General features: G+C 41.4%; 1 protein-coding gene across 1 annotated transcript in view; it reads left to right on the forward strand.

The window, feature by feature from the left end:
- Window positions 1-5,217: 5,217 nt before the first annotated feature.
- The window catches only part of GALNT18 (polypeptide N-acetylgalactosaminyltransferase 18), a 327,346-nt gene continuing 313,345 nt past the window's right edge, over window positions 5,218-19,218 (forward strand). The window contains exon 1 of the mRNA XM_088145930.1: window positions 5,218-5,883. Coding sequence (XP_088002056.1) covers window positions 5,649-5,883 — 235 coding nt within the window. The 5' untranslated portion in view covers window positions 5,218-5,648. The remainder of the gene's footprint in view (window positions 5,884-19,218) is intronic.

The following is a 19,218-nucleotide window of genomic DNA, read 5'->3' on the forward strand; positions in this document are numbered from 1 at the left end:
TTGCTCTTCCTTCCCCCATGCTAATAGACTCTGTGACTGGACCAAAGAGCGCTACTTATGTTTTGAATTCCATGAGATGCAGAGCCATGGGCAAGAGAAAGCACCTCAAAACTGAAGCTAGAGTGCTATATCTTAACTCCAGTCTGACTCTTGTGTCCGGTCCTGAAGGACGTCTTAAGTAGAACTACACCAGGACTAACTGGGCTGTGTGTTTTCCACTATTGAGTATAACGTCATTGTGTCATTCGTACCACGCAGTAGAATGTTGTCTCTGCCCTTCAGAGTTGCTCTCCAATATTTGGATAGGGGAGACTTCACCCCACCCCACCTGACCTGCAGGACATAATGGTTTGAACTTGGGATCCTCTGCACATGAGGGAGGATCTCTGCTCTCAGCAGTTTGCAGTGCGTGTGTGTGTGGAGACGTACCAGAATGCCCCGGCTTGAAATAGTATGTTGGATTTCATTCTACTGAAATCTCTTGGTAGCTAAAATATAGCTATCCCTGCTTATAGCAATACACGTACAAGGACACCAAACAGCAGCATGCTTTGTTCTGCAGCTTCTAAACAGGCTTAAGTGCAGGAATCAAATGCAGTGAGTCGTGTAACTTGCAAACTTATCCTTATAAAGAAGGTTGGATTGCAACACAAGAAAATAAGTCATTATTAGCTGCCAGATTTTCTCTAAGAAAGCACTAGGAAAGTAAAGTTCATCTTTCTTTGAACTACTGTTTATTCCAAGTCTAGGAGATGGCACTGGCCAAAAAAATAACACAGCAAAAAAAGACACTCAAAGAACTTTTAAAGAAAATACTGTTTTATTCAGAAGTTGTCTCAGTTATTTAGTAACATTGACCCAGCAAATCTCAATAGATTATCTGTGTCTATACAAGCATTTTTGTACTAGAAATGCTGAAGACTGCTAATGGTTACAAGAGAGGGTATGTATATTCCCAAGTTAAGCATTTCAGAGAAGCTTATCAGAAAAATACCAGTTTTGTTGCTCACTGTATACTTAAAAATTTAAATAAGTCAAAATAAATGCAATGCTGTTCATTTTGTGTAATTTATCTGTTACAATCTGAGGTTCTCAAAGATTCACTTGGAAATTATTTTCGTATAATTACATAAAATAAATTCAGTAACACATGCACATACAAGCCTCTCCATGCACCCACTTTCCTTAACGTTTCTCAGATCTCTTGCTTCTAGAGTTGCTGGACAAATTGTATCCTCTCTGAGCTGACACATTTAAAGACCACTCAATTTGAAGAATTGGTCACCTGACTTACCCTTTCTTAGAAAGATACAAATGGGGAGCATGTTAGCTTAGTATATGTACCAGCAGGCATCTCCAAAGTACTGCTGATTAGAAAAATAGTTTGGACTTAGATTTGACTCATTTCTTCTTTCACATTTGACTTCTATTATATTCAATATATACATTTAGTTTTTAATAATTTTAACTCATTTCTCATTCAAAGTCATCCTAAAGCATACTATTATTACTACCACATTATTTTATCAAGCACAATTCTATGAGCGTACAGTTTTAAAGAGAATCATAAAATAGTGGACAGTTTCAATCATAGTTTACCAAGTTAACTAAGGTTGGATGACAGCAGTGCAAATATTCAAGGGAGCTTGTCATATAGCGTGGGCCCAGCCCTTATTTTCATATATGATGTTAAATTGTGACACTGTATGTAACTTCAGCATACTGTTTGAACTCAGCTCTTTGTGCCAACTATGGGTTACTGCAATTTGTAATCATAATCCCAGTCTGGATCTACCCCATCATTTGGGAAACTAACTGTTGTAAAGTTCAGTGCACATTTATGTCAGACCTTATACCAGGCATAGCAACAAATGCTGACACCCTCTGTGTGTACTCCATGAGTTAATGGGGTGGGAACACAGGGCGCTATTACCACAGCCAATGACGCACTCCCTCAGGGACTCCATCACACTCCCCAAACAGTAATGGTGGCCATTCCACTTGGATGGAAATGAAACCATGGCTATGCCCACCTGCCATGCTCAAGGTGCTTACTTAAAAAGCTGGTGGCTCTATGTGCAAAACATTGCAAGCTTAGTCAGTTTAACCAATGTGAGATTTCTTTTGTAGGGGAGTTAGTGAGTTATGGGAATCTAACCCATGTGGTCAGTTAATGGTTCTGTGTATTGGGTGATCCCAAGGGTAATCAGTCTCTGAAAGAAGGGAAAGGAGAAATTGTACTGATGTGGAGGCTGCTAACAAACTGCACCAGAACTATTTGCCTGCAGGTGGGGTGACATTCTCTGGGAAGGTGCTGCCAGGAAGAACCATGAGCTAGAGGAGGGGCAGTTGCCTGGGGCATCTCTGGGATCCTACTTTTGGTGGGCATCGATCAGAAACTGCAGTATCCTGGGCTGGAGATGGTTTCACGAGATAGCAACAGTAAACAAGCATGTCTTGGACCAGGGACTTGAATGCACCTTGAGGATGCAACTACTCTCCACAACCAAAGACATGCTATCCGGTGAATACAGCAGCAAAGGGAAGCTGTTGCTGTGGGAAAGAGTTGTGGGATGGTACAGGGACCAGCACCAAAAGGGACTATGCCCCACCTTGACATGGATCAGCTGTGGGAGGTTTGCTGATACCTAGATACCTTCCAGGTGAGTCTGCTTCTTCAAGGAGAGTGGGAAAGGTGTTTTTGGCTGCCTGTCAGTGGAGCTGCGTTGTGTCAGTGGTGATGTGTTAGTGCTGACAGAAGCAGTGACAAACCACTGGTAGCTCAACGCTATTGATTAGGGGCATAGCTGACTGGCCCACCACAGCAGCAGGGGAGGGGCTATCACCCTGTCCTCCTGTCTCCTCATTCTCCATGAGGCTTGGATGACCTAGGTGTGGGTTGAACCACTACTAAAGGAGGAAAGGGAAGGATTGGCTGGCAGGGTCAGTTTTAAAATAGTGAGGGGTTAAGCTTTGGGAAGCTTTAGCAGCTTTGGTTGGAAAGCGCTAACAGATTAAACTGTAGAGGTTCTGTCTGGCAAGTGTAACAATTGACCAATAGAAGAGAAACTTATAGTAACAACTGAACTTGGCAAGAATGCCAAGCACAAGAAACCCATGATGGGGTAGGGAAGGACCCTCTTTGAATATAAGGTGTGAATGCATGCAGAAACAAAGCATATCTTAATTAATGAGGGTCATGTGAGCCATACAGGACAGCTTAATTTATGAAGACTTTTGGGTATGAAATTGTAATGAAACTGTAACCAGTGAAAAAAAAATCTGAAATTTTGAGAGGCCTCTTTAGACCATGAGACCCTAAACTGTAACTTGCTTAGCTTATGTCTAAATCTGGTGCTGTCAGCAGGCTGCTGTAGGAATAGTAAGAAAATGGCAACTGCTGGTGCCCATATGGTACTTTCTGCAAGGATTCAGCCCACAGCAGTGGAACATTGGCAAATAACCATCTCAGGCTTACCAGAATGGGGTAAACTCTTGGCCCAGTATTCTCCTCCTCCCCCCGCTGCTCTTCGTCCTCTTCCTGCTCCTCACAGTTCAGTAGAGGATATGGCCCATGAATCTGGCATGCCAGGAAATTAAAAAAACAAAACAAAAAACATGTCAGGTTATAGCAACTTGGAGAAAAGACCTGCCACCACAGAGCAGCACAGCAGTTCCATAGAGCACCAAGCACCCCAGCAGAACCCTCCCCCAGTGACCACACTGGGTCAGGTAGATGAGAAGCAAGCAGGACAGCTCCAAAGAGAATGCTACAGGGAGGGAAGGAAGCAGTTGGAAGGGAGCACAGTCAAAGATAAAACATTCAGAAGCACATGGAAAGTGCTAGGCTTGACAAGCACCTGTGAGCTTGGCACAGAGAAATATTTGTCCTCTAGGGACAGTTTCATGGCTGGGGCTGCATGAAGGGCTGCTCCAGTCATCGTAGCCTGGAAAGGCAATCTGGAAAAAAGGAGAGACTTCAGTGATCCTACTACCCTCAACTGTTGGAGGAATGCATAGCAGAGGACCTATGCCTGGCAGCAGAGAAATGAGCATGAACCATACATAATCCATGAACTTCAAGCAGCGGGTAACGTGCCCTGCATCTCATGGACAGCTCTAGTATGAAAGGCACCTGCAACAACCCAAAGGGCAACGGCACAGATGAGACTGCCCAAGGATGTGCCTGGCTCCTTGCCATACCTGGGACTCCTTGCCAAAACACCTGACCAGCATTGTTGCCATTCTGGAACAGCTGATAGGAATCCTGACTACAATTCCTTGATCTGGCTTAATTTTACACCATTACAGCACGGGAGATGCACAGTTTAGACTGTGTCCAGTGAATCCTGCTTTTTATACATTTCGGAAAGGTTCAGCAACCTTAATTCCATACATGTAAAATGGAACATTACGGAACACAGAAACTGATGATGGAGCTGATCCACTGGCCTGGCAGGGGGATGAGCACAAAAAAAATTCCTCTTTTTTCTTGCAATAAAACTAGCAGGCCAGGGCAGCTCCTATTAAAGACTTTTCTCCGGTGACTTTATAGCTATTGCTATTCAAAAGGCCTAACGGTGAAGACCAGCTTATGGGAGCTACTGAACGCTTGGAGTGAGTCAAGAAACCAAAGGTTTACAGGAGCGAAGAAGGCGGCGTTGGTTTTCGTCCCGCTTCAGATCAACAAGGCTCTCTCTGATCATTCCTAATCTACTAGACCATAAAAAGAAACGGCTTTAAAACACCTCGCAGAACTAATCACGGTATTGTGGGGGGCTGATAATAAACAGGAAGAGATAAAGGGGTGAAGAATATGAAGGGAAAGCTAAACGTGACAAATAGGCTTTGCCTTTGAAACTTACCAGCCACGCAACTTTCGCTGCCTCCCTTGAACTCCCCTGCAGGTCCCCGCCGGGTCGAGCTCCCCGAGAGCTACCGACACACACAGACACCACCGCATTCTCCGGGCGCGAGCCCGACGAGCGAAGAAAGCCGGAGCGGCGAGCAGGTGGGCCTCCAATGAAGCTCTCCCCTTCTAGGTCCCCGTTGGCCAACAGCTCGGCGATGCCGCGGAACTCTGGGCCAGCACCTTCTCTTTATTGGACGAGAGGCTTGTCAATCCGCCCCCACACACCGCCGACTCGTCTGCTTGCGGCTTCTAAGGGGTGGCTTAGGAGCGGCGGCTGCTGCGAGCTGCGCGAGGCAGCTCGGCGGAGAAGAAAGTTTTGCAACACTTGGGCACCTGACTCCGCTTCTCTCTCCTCGCGCGCGCTCCGGAGTGAGGCTGATCCCGGGAAGCCGCCTGGCCTGGGAGCGGACAAAGCTTGGCAGACAAAGTTTCCGCTTCTCCCTTTGGTTTTTCTTTGAAGGGTTACAGTCGGGAGATCCCAGCAGAGGAATCAAGCTCTCGCCCTTCACCTTTGCTTTTGGGTGGGTGAGAAATGCTGCTCGTCTGTGGAGCAGGTCATGATTTAGATGGGAATTCGCTGACCTGAGGATGGACCCGCTTCCCTTTTTGCAGAAAGTGAGGGGAGGGTATTAATTACGCACCTTTTTATTGACTTTCTTGCTGCCGCTGCTTTTCTCCCACCTCTTCTTCTGCCGGAGCACCAGGTCTTGTTGGAGCTATATGGAGGGATCTCAGAATGGTTTGCAACAGGAAAACCAAAACTTTAGTGTCCACATGCGTGATTCTCAGTGGAATGACTAACATCATCTGCTTGCTCTACGTGGGCTGGGTAACCAACTACATTGCCACGGTGTCTGTGAAAGTTCAGGAGCCGATCTTGGAGAAAAAGTTAGAGGAAGACAAAGGAGACACTCTAAGGATTATAGAAAGGCTGGACCATTTGGAAAGTGTCATCAAGCAGCACATCCAAGGTACTCTCTCGCTCCCGCAGCCCCGCGTCTCTCCTTCGGCAGATCATCCTTTTCTTCCCCGTCTTCCAGGTCTCCCCCCTATCCCCTTTTTAAAACATGCGTTGCACGGGCTCCTTTGATCTGGACCATGGGTGTTTTTGAGGTCGTATGCCTGCTGCCATAGGCGGGATGGTGGAGTCTGGTCCGAGGGGAGGATGCGGCGGCGGCGGCTAGTTAAGAGAAAAGAGATTCGTTTAGGAGAAGAATCGGGAGCTTTGTTAGGACGGGCTCTGCTAGATCGGGCGAAAGTTCCTGCTTCCTGACTGCCTCCCCTCTCAGTTAGCCGCTTGGTGCCGCCGGCTAGGCTGCCTGCCTGGCTGGAGCGAGAAGCCGGGTGGTGGGGGCAGCGCCCACCGCTTGCTTGCTTGCTTCCTTCCTTCCTTCCTCCGTTGCTTGATAATTTTGCCGCCGCTAGTTCTGAAGCTTGCAGAGGGGCTTGGCGAGGGGGCCCCTCGTTGGCTCGAAGCCTTGGATGAGCGAACGAGCGGCAGGCAATTTCTGGAGGAGGCTGTTTGGTGGTGCCCTCCACCCCTCCCCGCTTTTCCCTGGGAGCCGGCGACTGCGAAGAAGCGGCTGGTGCCTCCCAGCCAGAAGCTCTGCCGGTGGCTGTGGGTAACCTGGCATTTGACAGCAGCGGCAGGCAGTTTCGCCCGAGGGAGGGAAGAGGCTGGGGAGCCTTGCTCGACCAGAAGCCCGATTCTCGGCGCCCGAGGAGCGGCATCACATCAGCGGGTGGGTTGGGCTCTCGCTGGGTCAGTCGCTGTGAGAAGCCTGCTCTCCAGCCTGTTGAAGTTGCCCTGGCAAGGAGACATTGGAAGATCTTCTCTGGGAAGATCTGCAGGAATCGGGGGCATCCGATTAGCATCTGATCCTAATTTCATTCCCCCATCACTTCGGGTTGTGCTTATGGCTATTTTACTCTCTCGTGTTCATGTCCCCCCATCTCTGCTCCTGAACGCCTGGCCTAGTTGTGTTAATTGCCTTTATATATCGATTGCAATTTATTTCAGCATTTTGTTTCCTTGCTGCTCTGATTGGGAGGATTGCTTGGGAAGGAAATCTGAGATTATTCTCAATCTGTGTAATGGCATTTTATTTATTTATTTATTTATTTATTTATTTATTTATTTGTCACATTTAATTGGTCACTGTTTCACTGCTTTTCCCTTAGAAAGGGATGTTGAGTTGAGGAAGGATAGGAAACATAATTTCCTTTGCCAGATGTGGTTTTGGACCTATGTCGTCTCTTTTGCTTCTTCATATGCTATTAGCTTCTTAATATGTTATTAGTTACAGAAGGCATGATATATGTTCTTTGTTTACCTCTTTGATGGAGAGGGGGAAAGAGCCACATGCCTTCCAAATGATTTAAGGGCTCATGGCCAAGTAGGGGTTAAATTATTTCTGTCTTCCCCTCCCCCATTTTTTTCCTTATGAATTTCCGGGAGGGGAAGCCCTTGGCATGCTTTCAGATTCCACAGTGCTTTTGTTTCTCAATATTTTACACACGTTTAATCAGATAAAGAGACCATATTCCATTATTAGATTTGTGCAGAGTTTTGTCAATTGGGCAATCACAATGGGCATGTCCATTCTGATTTTTGGAATTGTGAAATCTAGGAGAAAAAAGGTCTATTCCTAAAAATAAGGCATGTTTGATAACTTCAATTACCAGCCACTTGGGCTGATGTCCTGCAGCATTCATCTCTATCCAGCCAGACAGAACTTGGCTAGTTTGCTACAGCTGGTAAACAGATTTCTTTTCTCCTAAATCTATTTTGCCAGTAGGACAGAATGCTCCAGTTAGAAGCATGAACTTCAGTGGAAATATGTTAAAGGCACACACAGCACACATTCATGAGCACGATTTCTGTGTATAAAGGAGGCTTTTTGAAGTCCTGCTGCTTCCATGGAGGTATGTATGAGTGTAAAGAGAATCATACAATGCAGATTTCTTTCCCTTCTGCCTATTCCATGGCTACACCTGTACAAAGCCATTTCTTTTTCAGGAGGTGGAGTAATATCAGCATAAGGCAGTTATAAACTTTTTTTTTTTTTGGTATGGTTTGTATTTTTCTGGAATCCTGGAATTAATTTGGTGAAGGAGAAATATGGCCTTGATATAGAACGTATGCTAATGAAATGTTATGCCCACTGTAAGCAGGATTTTTATATTCCAGTTATGGTTGTTTGGAAGTAGATCTGATTGTGCTGAGTAGGGCTTACTGGGTAGTAATAATGTGTAAGTGTAGGAGTCCAAGTTAAAAGAAGTGAGGTGTCCAAGTTCACAGAATTTTTGGTGACACAGGATTTAAGGACAAATAGTTTTCTTCCACTGTTGACCTGCCCTTCGTTCAGCAGCACAAACTGAAGTCATGGTTTTTGATATCTTGTTGGTGCGGAGGTTGGACAGGCTCTATGATAGAAAATGTGCTTTGCATGTAAGGTCTTCAGCACAAACTCTCAGATGTTAAAGAATCTTGGGCAACAAGGCTGAGAGCTGTAGCCAAAATCTTTGAAGTGCCCTGATGCAGGAGAGCACCTTATAAGGTATGTGCTATTGGAAATGTAAGGAAATAAAACATACCTTTATTGAAATTAGTCCTAAATAAATATGCAATAGATAACTGTAGATATCAAAGCAACAGTCAGGCTGCTCTTGGCCTGGAATTCTGAATGTAAATTAACTAATGACTGGACATGCTTGGGTTGAAATTCAGACATTGTATCTGATGACTGCTTAAGTCACCACTTCTGTTAAAATGTATCTCCTTAAGAGGGAATTGCAAAATTAATTTCAGCACTAAATGGTTATGCTGAATGTTTTTAATTAAATCAAGAGAGATAACATTGTGGTGTGACTTAGAGGATGATCTTCAAATACTTCAAATTTTTATGGTGAACTTGTTAAATAGCTATAACTGTAGGCTACCACTTGCTAAAAATGGTTTACTAAATAAAATACAATGGACTTAGTTCACATCACGCAATAAATTGCAAGCAACAAGGACTAGGTTCACACAATATCACAAATCATGCTTGTTTGGTTTCAATTTAGGGAACTGTGCAACCCCTCTGTAGACTAGCTACTGTATATTGGCTTCAGCCTTGCTATTTGTAGGATGAGGGTTATAAGACTTGACTACCTTATAGGGCTATGACTTTATAATGTTACTAGAGCTAAAGCTGAGATATAGCAACCTGTCAATAGCTCTCTAGACTAGCCAGTAAAATGGTGCCTTTCCAACATGGCGGTAGGGAATTCACCTGGAAAGCAGCCATTTAGGGAAGACTGATCTGGTGGTTTGCTTTGGCTTTTTTTTTTTTTTTGGCTAACCTACAAGGTTGTTGATACGATTTTTCAGTAGGCCTATGCAAATTGAATCAGCCTTCATTTAAGTCAGAGTGGAGATTTGAGATTTGGAGAAGGTATGATTTGATTGGAATTTGCACTCTGATATTTAAGGGTGAGCCAAAGACCTTTCAATATTTTGTTTGTTTTAAATTATGCATAGGTTAGAATGGGGAAGTGTCAAAACTCCTACATCTGCTTCATTCTGGAACACGTGTATGAAAAGAGCAGGAATAGTAGATTCATTAGGGTACGTTATCCTTGCCAAAGGTTTCACTGCAATACTTAACAAAAATACCCCTGTACCTCTTTGAAGGCAGAGATATCAGGGTTAACCAAAGGTCAGTATAGCAGCTTCCAAACAATCCCACAAAGTTGTGCTTACTGAATCAGTGTAGAACAGTGTTGTCCAAACGTGGCCACTTTAAGATGAGTGGACTTCAACTCCCAGAATTCCCCAGCCAGCCACTACAACACTGGTGTAGAATATCTTAAAAGAATTTACAACTGTTTAAAAATAAGCTCTTTTCCACTTCTTTTCCTGGACTTCTACCTTGAAGAATGACTTACCCTTGAGGGTGGTCCAGTTTTGGTCCTTCTGTGCAGCACAAGGAAGGTTGGTATAGCTGGTTGATCATTGCTGCTGCCATCTTGACTTTTTTGACCCACACTGCAAATTTCCCTGTCTGGCATCCTGTCAGAGCTTGCTCTCTGCTTTGCTTGGATGGAGCCATCAGGCCCGTGTGTACTACAGAATAAAATCCAAAAAGCCCCCAAACTCTTTGCTTCTTTCTGACTCTGCTGCCACCATCACTGCTGGAACATAGCTGTTGCTTCTTCAGTCGGGGAAAGAAGAAGAACAGAAAGTGGAAAAAGTAGCTGAGGGGAGAAAATAAGCCAAAACCAGTTGTGATCCCTGCTCAGGTTTGCTTGCCACCTCCTGCCATCATGACTTGAGGTTGAGAAGCTCTACATTGAGTAGATACTATGGATGGATTCACATTATCGTATAAAGTCCTAATGTAGTTCAGCGTTTCTTAACCTTAGCAGCTTTAAGATGTGTAGACTTCAACTCCCAGAATTCCCCAGCCAGCATGCTGACTGGTGAATTCTGGAAGTTGAAGTCCACACATCTTAAAGTTGTCAAGGTTGAGAAACACTGATGTAATTGGTTGGATTTTGGCTTAGCATGCTTGTTTAATTATGTAATCAGTTTGTAAGCCACCTGAATTGCCAAAGTGCCTCTAGGCAATGTGTTATATGTTAAAACATTAAAGCAAAGCAAAATGAAAAAAAACCCCAAACAAACAAAAAAACAGAAAACCAACAACAAAGGGAATATTAAACTACCACACTGGGGGGGGGGGGGGGAGGACATAAATACCACAGGATTAGAGTATCTGATATCAATATCAGTGAGGTGAGTTGCATCAACCCTGCTAATAAGATTGGTGAAACATAGTTTATGGGTTTATTTATTTATTAATCCAATTTATCTAGCAGCCCTTCTCAATATATGACTCTGGGCCGCTCACAAGCAATTAAAAACAATATAAAAACATCAAAAAATACAACAATACAAAAACAATATGAACCATAAAACCATATCACAAAATTCAAAATTCACAGTCAAGGTGAGCACATCTATTCATAACAGTCAGTACAGCCACTGCACAGGCCCTACTGAACTCCTGGGTCCTCATGCCCTTTGGCAAACCCATGTTTTCAGGGCTTTGTGAAAAGCCAGCAGGGTTGAGCCACTTTGATTTCTGAGGGGTGATGTCCCAGAGTGAGGGAGCCATGACAGGAAAGGCTCTCCTCGGCTGACAGGACCAAAACCAAGGTAGGTAGATGTAGATGTAGATGTAATTGGAGAGAAGCGATCCCTCAGATAGAGTTAGTGTGATATGTGAACCTAGTCTGTGCCTTTTTTTACTCTCATGGAAAAGTGAAATATTCTTATCTTAATTTAAAAACAGTTCCTGTATGAAATATGGGAGGGAATCCATGAATTGAGGAGGAGGAGGAGGAGGAGGAGGAGGAGATGATCATCAGTGGACCTATGGAGGCAACCAAAGTGAAATTATTCACAAGTGAATGAATTTGACATGAATTACCTGCCTGTGTTTTGAATAGCTATATTTTAAAATAGAAGAAAATCAGAGTTTGATTTTTAAGAAAAGTGAAAGGAGATGCCATATCCTCATATGTTTTGATTCAACGCAGAAGTTGTAATATCAGTTGCCAAAAAGTAATTATTTTATTTTGATATATATTATGTGGGCAAAGAAATAGGCTTGGTGCATGGTGATCATAGAATGAAATGTATTTTATTGGCAACTGTTGGTATTTAATTTGTTTAGTTTGCTTTAACCTTCCCCATTTTTACCTATTTTAAAAGTATTACAGTTAAAGTAATATGTCATGGTGTGCAGTCATGTACACATAAAGAGAAAGGAGAAAATAACAGTCAGGCACCCAAGCTGTAAGCGTGAAAAGAAGTCAAGACTACTTGAACACGTTAATAAATGGTGCGTGCAAATGTTAAAAAAAGAGGTAAATCTGTTTTGCAAGAAGGCAAAAACAGTTCATTTAGATACAAATTAGAGTGTATTTATAAGAAAAAGAGAGGAGAGTCCAGTTCCAGTGATACAAAATCAAAGGGATGCAAAATCTATGAAATTAATTATCTATGAGGTGGCTGGACTAGTATAATTGGGGAGTTCCAATGTTTTCCTAACAGTACTTAGAATGCTGATTTCTCTACTCCACCATTTCACTTCTCATTTTTCAGTCTCGCATTATGGCCATCGTGGATACAGCAAGGTCAAAGCCAGTCTTTCTTTTAAAGACTGTTAATGCTGCTTCTCAGTCTTCCCAGGGGGCTGGTGGATTTTAGGAAATCTGGAGGCTGGCAAAGGTTGCCTTGTCTTGAGGGAACCCATACTTGTATTCCAATATGTTCCAACTGTGATCTCATCCAAAATATTCACAAAGCCTTTAGCAGACTCCCCTATTTCTTGTGTTCTCCATAACGGACTCTGTAACTAAGACTAAGAATGTTTCACTGTCTTGATGGTGTATTATTTCTTTGCCTCCATTTACATCTGCTTCCCTTGTTATATTTCTTGTGTCAAATGTTGGGTTTGTTAGAGTCTAAGGAATACCTGTATTCTCTGGAAGTGCACATTAACAGCACTATGGGAATAAAATAAACATGAGGTCGATCCTTTTGTGAAGCATCCTATTATGAGTGATAAAATGTTGCAGTTGTTTCATATATTAACGTGGCATGACTTGGATAACAGGCTGTCTAATATAGGAACTGGAAAACAGTCCCCATCGGGTTTCTTCAATTTTATTTGTTTTCCATGCAATATTAGTCTGTTTTTACTTCTAGCAGCAAAAACTGTCAAGAGAAGTTTACAACCTGTGTTAGAGCTTTTACTCAGAGGGAATTTTTCAACGTTCTAAAGATTGTAAAATGGCTCAAAGTTCTTCTTTTCCCCTACACCTCACACTTCAGCATTTTTTTAGGTAAACAGACAGATCAAGGTTTCCTTTAATAACTTGAGGCATGATCCAGGCAAAGACACTCACTTTAGAACCTGATGGATTTCACTGTGACAGAGAAACGCCTGCCAGTGAAATAAATTATCTTTAAAATAAATTGCCTTTTTGTTGCAGCTGCAGTAATGGAATCTAAATGTTAATACCTACCTGTAGGGATGTGAAATTAAAGGTATCTGTATATTAATGACATAAAAGCCTCTTAGTGTTGACTCACTAAGTGTAGAAGGACTTTGTGTCAGAGGTGGGTCAGCAAGCTATGCTCACCTCTTGTGTGTGCTGTGCCTTTGAGTCAGCGTTGACTCCTGGCAACTGCCTGGACTAGTCCCTGCGGTTTTCTTGGCAAGGTATTTCAGAAGTGGGTTGCCATTGCCTTCTTCTTCCCCAGGCTGAGAGAGAGTGACTGGTCCGAGGTCATCCAGTTGGTTTTCATGCCTCAGGCGGGACCAGAACTCACAGACTCCCGGTTTCTAGCCTGATGCTTTAACCACTACACCAAACTGGCTCTCTGCTTACCTGTTAACTATCATAAATACTTTTAGCTGATTGGCAAGTTTGAGAGATGTGTCTGTTTTAAAAACGTACATTGGTTGTACGATTTTATTCAAAGATGAAATTACTACCTCAAGGGCCCCTCAGATTTTCAGTGTTTCTGTGTTATGTTTATGGGAAAAATTGAGAGAAAAAAGTATTTCTCTGAGCTGTTCTCCTTGCCCAGCCCTATTCATCGTTATCAGAATCTGTTTGTTCCAAATAACTGGTCTTGTTAGAACATGACAGCCTAAATAAATTAAGGGGCAACTATTAAATCCTAACAAGTTTCCTAACAAATGCTGATTAATCATGAATGAACACTACTGCTACACGTGGGTTCCTCCTGCCAGTAAGATTAAACAAACTCAATTTTGTCCTGTGGTTTGTCTCATGCTATGTATGCAGTGAAAGCTCTTCTAATCTGAATCATGACAAATTTAGCTTTTAATTCATATTTAGTGGTTTGTTTTCTGACAATTGGAAGTTCCCTTAGGACGATTGATTTGTGTGGAGAAAAATGGATCTAAAAATACTTTTAATTAATAAATAATGCACATTGAAATTTCATAATAGTTCTGGGAAAGGTAATTACCCATTTTTGGCTGATGGTTTTGATCAGGTTTTGAACATTGGATGGATACATGTAGGAATATTTTCCTGTGCTGGTATTTAACAATGGGTCCTTAATTCATGAAAACCCAAAAAGTAGGATAGCAGTGATTTCTGGTTATGGTTGCATGCCACATTAATCCAAGTTTACTGAACTGTGATTTATTAGGTTAAACCAATTTTCTGAGTTTGCACAACACTTTGAACTTTAAACATAATTTACTAATCTAAAATGTGGCTGGCTAGTTTGTGGTTTAATATATCATGTGAATGTGGACTCTCCTTCTGAATATGAGTAGATTAACACTGAATCTACTAAAGTATGAGTAGATTAACACTGAAAGAGAGTATATTTAGGTGAGCATTGTTTAGGTTTGCATTACATCGTGCACTTTATCTTTTTTGTTGCATACTGTGCTTTTAACAGCAATATAATGAGGATTTATGAAGCAACCATTTAGCGCAATGAACCACCTGGTACACAGACAACATAGTTTTCAGAACTTTTCAACTAGTTCATCAAGTCATCACTTGCCACAGACATGTGAGAAGATCTGGCAGTCCCAATATAAAAAGGATGGGTCCCCTTCTCTCTTTAGCATGGAAATGTCCTTGAGACTCTGCCTGTGCACAGTAAACTAACAAGCTGGTTCCCTTACCAATGTTTTACAAATATTAGTACATTCAACAACTATTCATATTCAAGGAATACAGAAGCAACATAAATTCATATTGCATACTGTAATTCCTTTAGTACTTCTTCAATAAATCAGGTTGGTGAGTGAGTGAGTGAGCAAGGAGGGGGGAGACCCTCCTCTTACAATTACTCTGGCCAGCTTCTGTGTCTTTAACTGCTGTTTGTTATACAGAAAGCAGCATATGGAAACATTTCTGGAAACCTAAACTTTATTACCTGCTAATTGCTGCATAGGGGTGGCATAACCAACATAGACAGGCTGGTTCAGAAGTTGGAAATGCTAAGTTGGTTCCCTGTTTATTCTGCTGCATGAAAGAGGTAGAGTGATACCACTTGGACACAGTCCCATACCCTTCTTTGCCTACAACTCACCTTTTGCTTCCTAATACTAATAAAATCATATGCTAACACAACAGACCAGCAACAGTCTAAGGTGGCAGTGAAAGCTATGGACAAAATAAAAATGAATTGAGGAAAATATCTTATTAGATATCGTGCTTTGGATGGCTCTCTAAAACAAGGATTAGCTTCTTTCAATTTTTCCCAGTGATAGTGGAGGCAAAATAGCTCTGATTCAGTTTTAGGCCAAAATTTGGACATTGTTGTCAGCCAAATATGCTGTCATTGGATCATGTCTTGAGTTGGACAGGGCATAGAATCTTCTCTTTTGTGTAATGCAGTGCCTTGGTTCACATACCACACTAAGCCATGTTTTGTATAATTATAGCATATTGAATAGCACATGAATACAAGGGTTTACAGAATATTTTAAGCCTTAAACCATGGTTTACAAATTGCAGCAGCTGGATTCACCAAACATGCTGAGCCAAAACCAAACAAACTACAGTACTCTTGATAGTTTATTCTGTTTATGCTAGATGGTTCTTTTGCCCAAAATTAAGTAAATGGGTGAATGTTTGGGGATAAGACTGCTAAACAATTTGGAGAATAACAAAAATAGTCCTATTGTGTGATTGTGTTAAACAGCATGCATTTACAAAAAACAAAAACAAATGTAGTCACAACAGTTCTGCTTCTATGCACACTAATATCAATATATTTTTGTTTGTTGGACAATACTTAGAAAGTCTTTGATTTCTTTTTTTTAAAGAAAAATTGTAATTCCTTGCCATTTTTCTTCATTGTATTGATTAAAGCTTTTTTGCTTCATCTGAAGTAATCAAATAGAAATCCATCTGCTAAAAGCAGATGGCACATTTCTGACAAGTCTCTCCCCTAATTCTTCTCTAAACATAAAACATAAAAATTCTTCTCTAAGCATCCTTCCTTCCTTTTTTGCAAAGACGATTAAGGGAACAAAAACTTATGATATTTTAGCTGTAGATATTAAGGCTATATACACAAAAAGCAGTGCAACCAATAATACTGAACAAAGGATTATTTTTAGGGTTGCTAAAAATATTAGCACAGCCATTTCAACTTCTTGTCCTTCAGTGTTGTGGAAATATATCTCCCACCATACCTGTCCAGCTTGGGCAACAGACACACTGGGTGGTGATGATGAGAACTACAGTATAATGCAACAGATCTGGGCTATGCTAAATATCTTCCTGAATAACCTTTAAGTGCTGTGTTATCAGTTAAGATTAGTTCAGTGGCTGCTTCCTTCAAGATTAAGATAATCACATGCTCCTAGAAGATAAGCCTTGGGTACGAATAGTTTTGTGAAAGAATATCATAAAAATAGGTATTGCTTTAATTTCAAAGAAGAATGGGGTTAGAGTTCATTGGCAAAGCACTTACTGTGCATGCAAAACCTTCCAGGTTCAGTTCCTGGCATCTCCACCTGACTAAAATTTGGGGGAGAGCCATTGCCACACATCATGTTATGCTGGGTTTGCACATCACACTGAATGGAACCAAACCACATTATGGTTTTTTGCGTGAACTCAGGCAGACAGTGCAATCGAAGTCCATTTGGATTAATGATTTACCTGTCATAAAGCCACTTCTACCCTTGGAGCTGGTCTTTCAGCCTATGGGAAAGACCTTGCGGGTATACATTTATATACATTCAAATGTTTTCCCCTACCCTTGTGTCAGAGATAAGGGCCACCATGGACTGGAATTACTCTATTTTCTGGTGTACAGTATAGGGCAATATTGTTATATTGTGGGCCATTGGTATCTCTTTATGATGTTTTAAAAGCCTGAAAACCCAGTTTAATTAGGGGCAATAATGAGATAAAGTGTATGAGTACACAGCACAGGACATGTGCTTGCTGTGCTCAACTCTTAAGACCCACTTTTAATCTGTAGCCATTATAAACATAATAAATCTAAAGATGGTTTACATTTTTATCCCCTGAGTTTCAATATTAGTCCTGCTGATTTTTTTTATTTATTTTTTTTAAAGAAGCTGACTTCTGTCAGATTTACCTTTGGGTAAACAGGATCAAGAGTTGAGTGTTTATAGGCAGCAGTCCCGAGTTCCCTTGATGAGACTCACTTTTGAGAAAACCAGTGGAAGATCTGCTTAAAATGCTGGAGTTCTGCATAAAATTAGGATGCTTTAAATCCTCTTGATTTCAGCTCATAACAATGAAATCATACAACCTTTCCTAAACATAACGCTGGAAGCTGAACTGTATTGATTTCACAAAATCGTATTGTGAGTAATATTCTTATGTCAATCTGCCAGTGTCATTGGATAATGTAATGGAGACTTTCTGGAGGAATAGATGGCTTAAAATCAGCTTGAAATATTTATATGATCAGTTGAAAGGAACTATAAATATCTGTAAGTATGTCTGAGGTTGGAGAATGCAAACATGAAGCTTAGTATGTTGAATATGTTTTGTAGTTCTTGCTGTTCTCACATAAGGTTATTTGTTTGCAACTTCCATTTAGTTCTTGCAGTGCCCCTGGGGAACAGAGAAATATCAGTCGTTGAAGAGTGCCACCTATCTTCTTTATGACTGTTTGATTTAGTCAGGGCCAGGTTAAGATACCATTATGTTCCTAGAGTGGCCAAGTCGGCTGTCCACTTTGCAAATGATTTTCAACATAAAAACCACCATTCCAAGTGTCAGCATATATTCTGACTTTGTTAATAGGAAATGCATTTTCATATAAAGAACAAAAATAATATTGGCATAGGTAAGGGTCGCACAACTCTTTCTGGGTTGAGGGCCACATGAGGGTGTTCCAGGAGCCCACCCTCAAAAAAAGTAGTGGATGGGAGTTGAGGTCAAGTCAACTAAGTTTAATTTTTTTTTTTTTTGCATTTATCATTTCATATGGTTGACATGATTACATCTAGTCAGACTTCTTCCCTTCAGTCATATTATTAATAATGATTAAGTAAGAACTGTGCAGGATCTGGGTGGACTAGACCCAAGGCTTTCTGGGGATTCATGCAGCCCTGAGCCTTAAGTTGTGTATCTGCAGTGTAACTGCTTAATTGTCCTCTGGTAAAATATGCCTACCGCATTCCTTCCAAGCACCAGCACTGGGGTGTTTGTGTGTGCAAGATGGCAGTTTTGGGACATATAAAAAGGGATGAGGCTTTGATAATGCTGTCATGACTACCACCTTGCCATTTGTTTTTACTCCCCACTGCGGACACTGGTGCTTCCAAATAAGAAAGCTGTGCCTATCTCTGATTGCCTCATATCCACTCTACATTGGCTGAAAAAAATGGGAAACATATCCCTTGTCAGAGAAGAGCATGCTTCACTCCTTCCATATCTATTGGTTCTTCTGAAATGATCGCATCCCAGAGTTCTACCTTTCTTAGCTGAGCTAAGTGGTTTTAAAACTATTTTCAGAAATATCCCAAAGAGATATTTACAGTGGAGAATAAATATTAGGAAAGTGATTAAGCAAAATGGGGGAAGATGATAATTTGATTTCCTCTTAATATCTGATTTTGTTCAAAGAGAATCATTTTCAAAAGCAGAGGGCTGTCAGAATTGCCAGATTCAGTTACCTGGACTTCAGCAAAATTATAAGTTGCAAGTCACTTTTAATAAGAAAGTTGGATATTTAATGTAGAATAATGTTGGCATGTGGGAAAAGTAACAACTTACTTGGAGTGCAATCATCTTACTAGCTTAGTATGGAGACAGCACTGCCAAAATGCTGGGCCTGACTGGTTACTGACTCCTGTGTTCAGTCTGGCTCTTGCCATCATGTTCACAAAACTGTATTTATCTGAACCATGCAGATTTGGAAAAACTCTCAGGTTTGATGGGTGTTTGGTGTGCTCTCCAAACATGTATTTAAACTAAGATCTGACAACAAATTGTTGGCTTTGGTTGATTTTGTTGTCATGTTTCTATGTCATTCTGTGCTGCGTTTTCTTGAACTTATTATGCTATATGTATTTTGAATGCAAATGCTTTAAAAACCATGAAGAGTTATTGAGGAAGATTGTCTGGTGTGCAGTATTATAGGTGAAGTGGCTCACTGTTGCTTAGAAGTACTCATATTTTCATCAAATAGCTGCTTCTTTTATTGGCTGGCAAATGGTTTTTTAAAACACCGGACTTGACTGAAAGCTTTTCCGACA

This window comes from Python bivittatus, unplaced genomic scaffold (assembly GCF_059951505.1).
Source record: "Python bivittatus isolate LINGU-HERP-01145 unplaced genomic scaffold, Pbiv_v1 ctg000480_np1212, whole genome shotgun sequence".
NCBI classification, from domain to species: Eukaryota; Metazoa; Chordata; class Lepidosauria; order Squamata; family Pythonidae; genus Python; species Python bivittatus.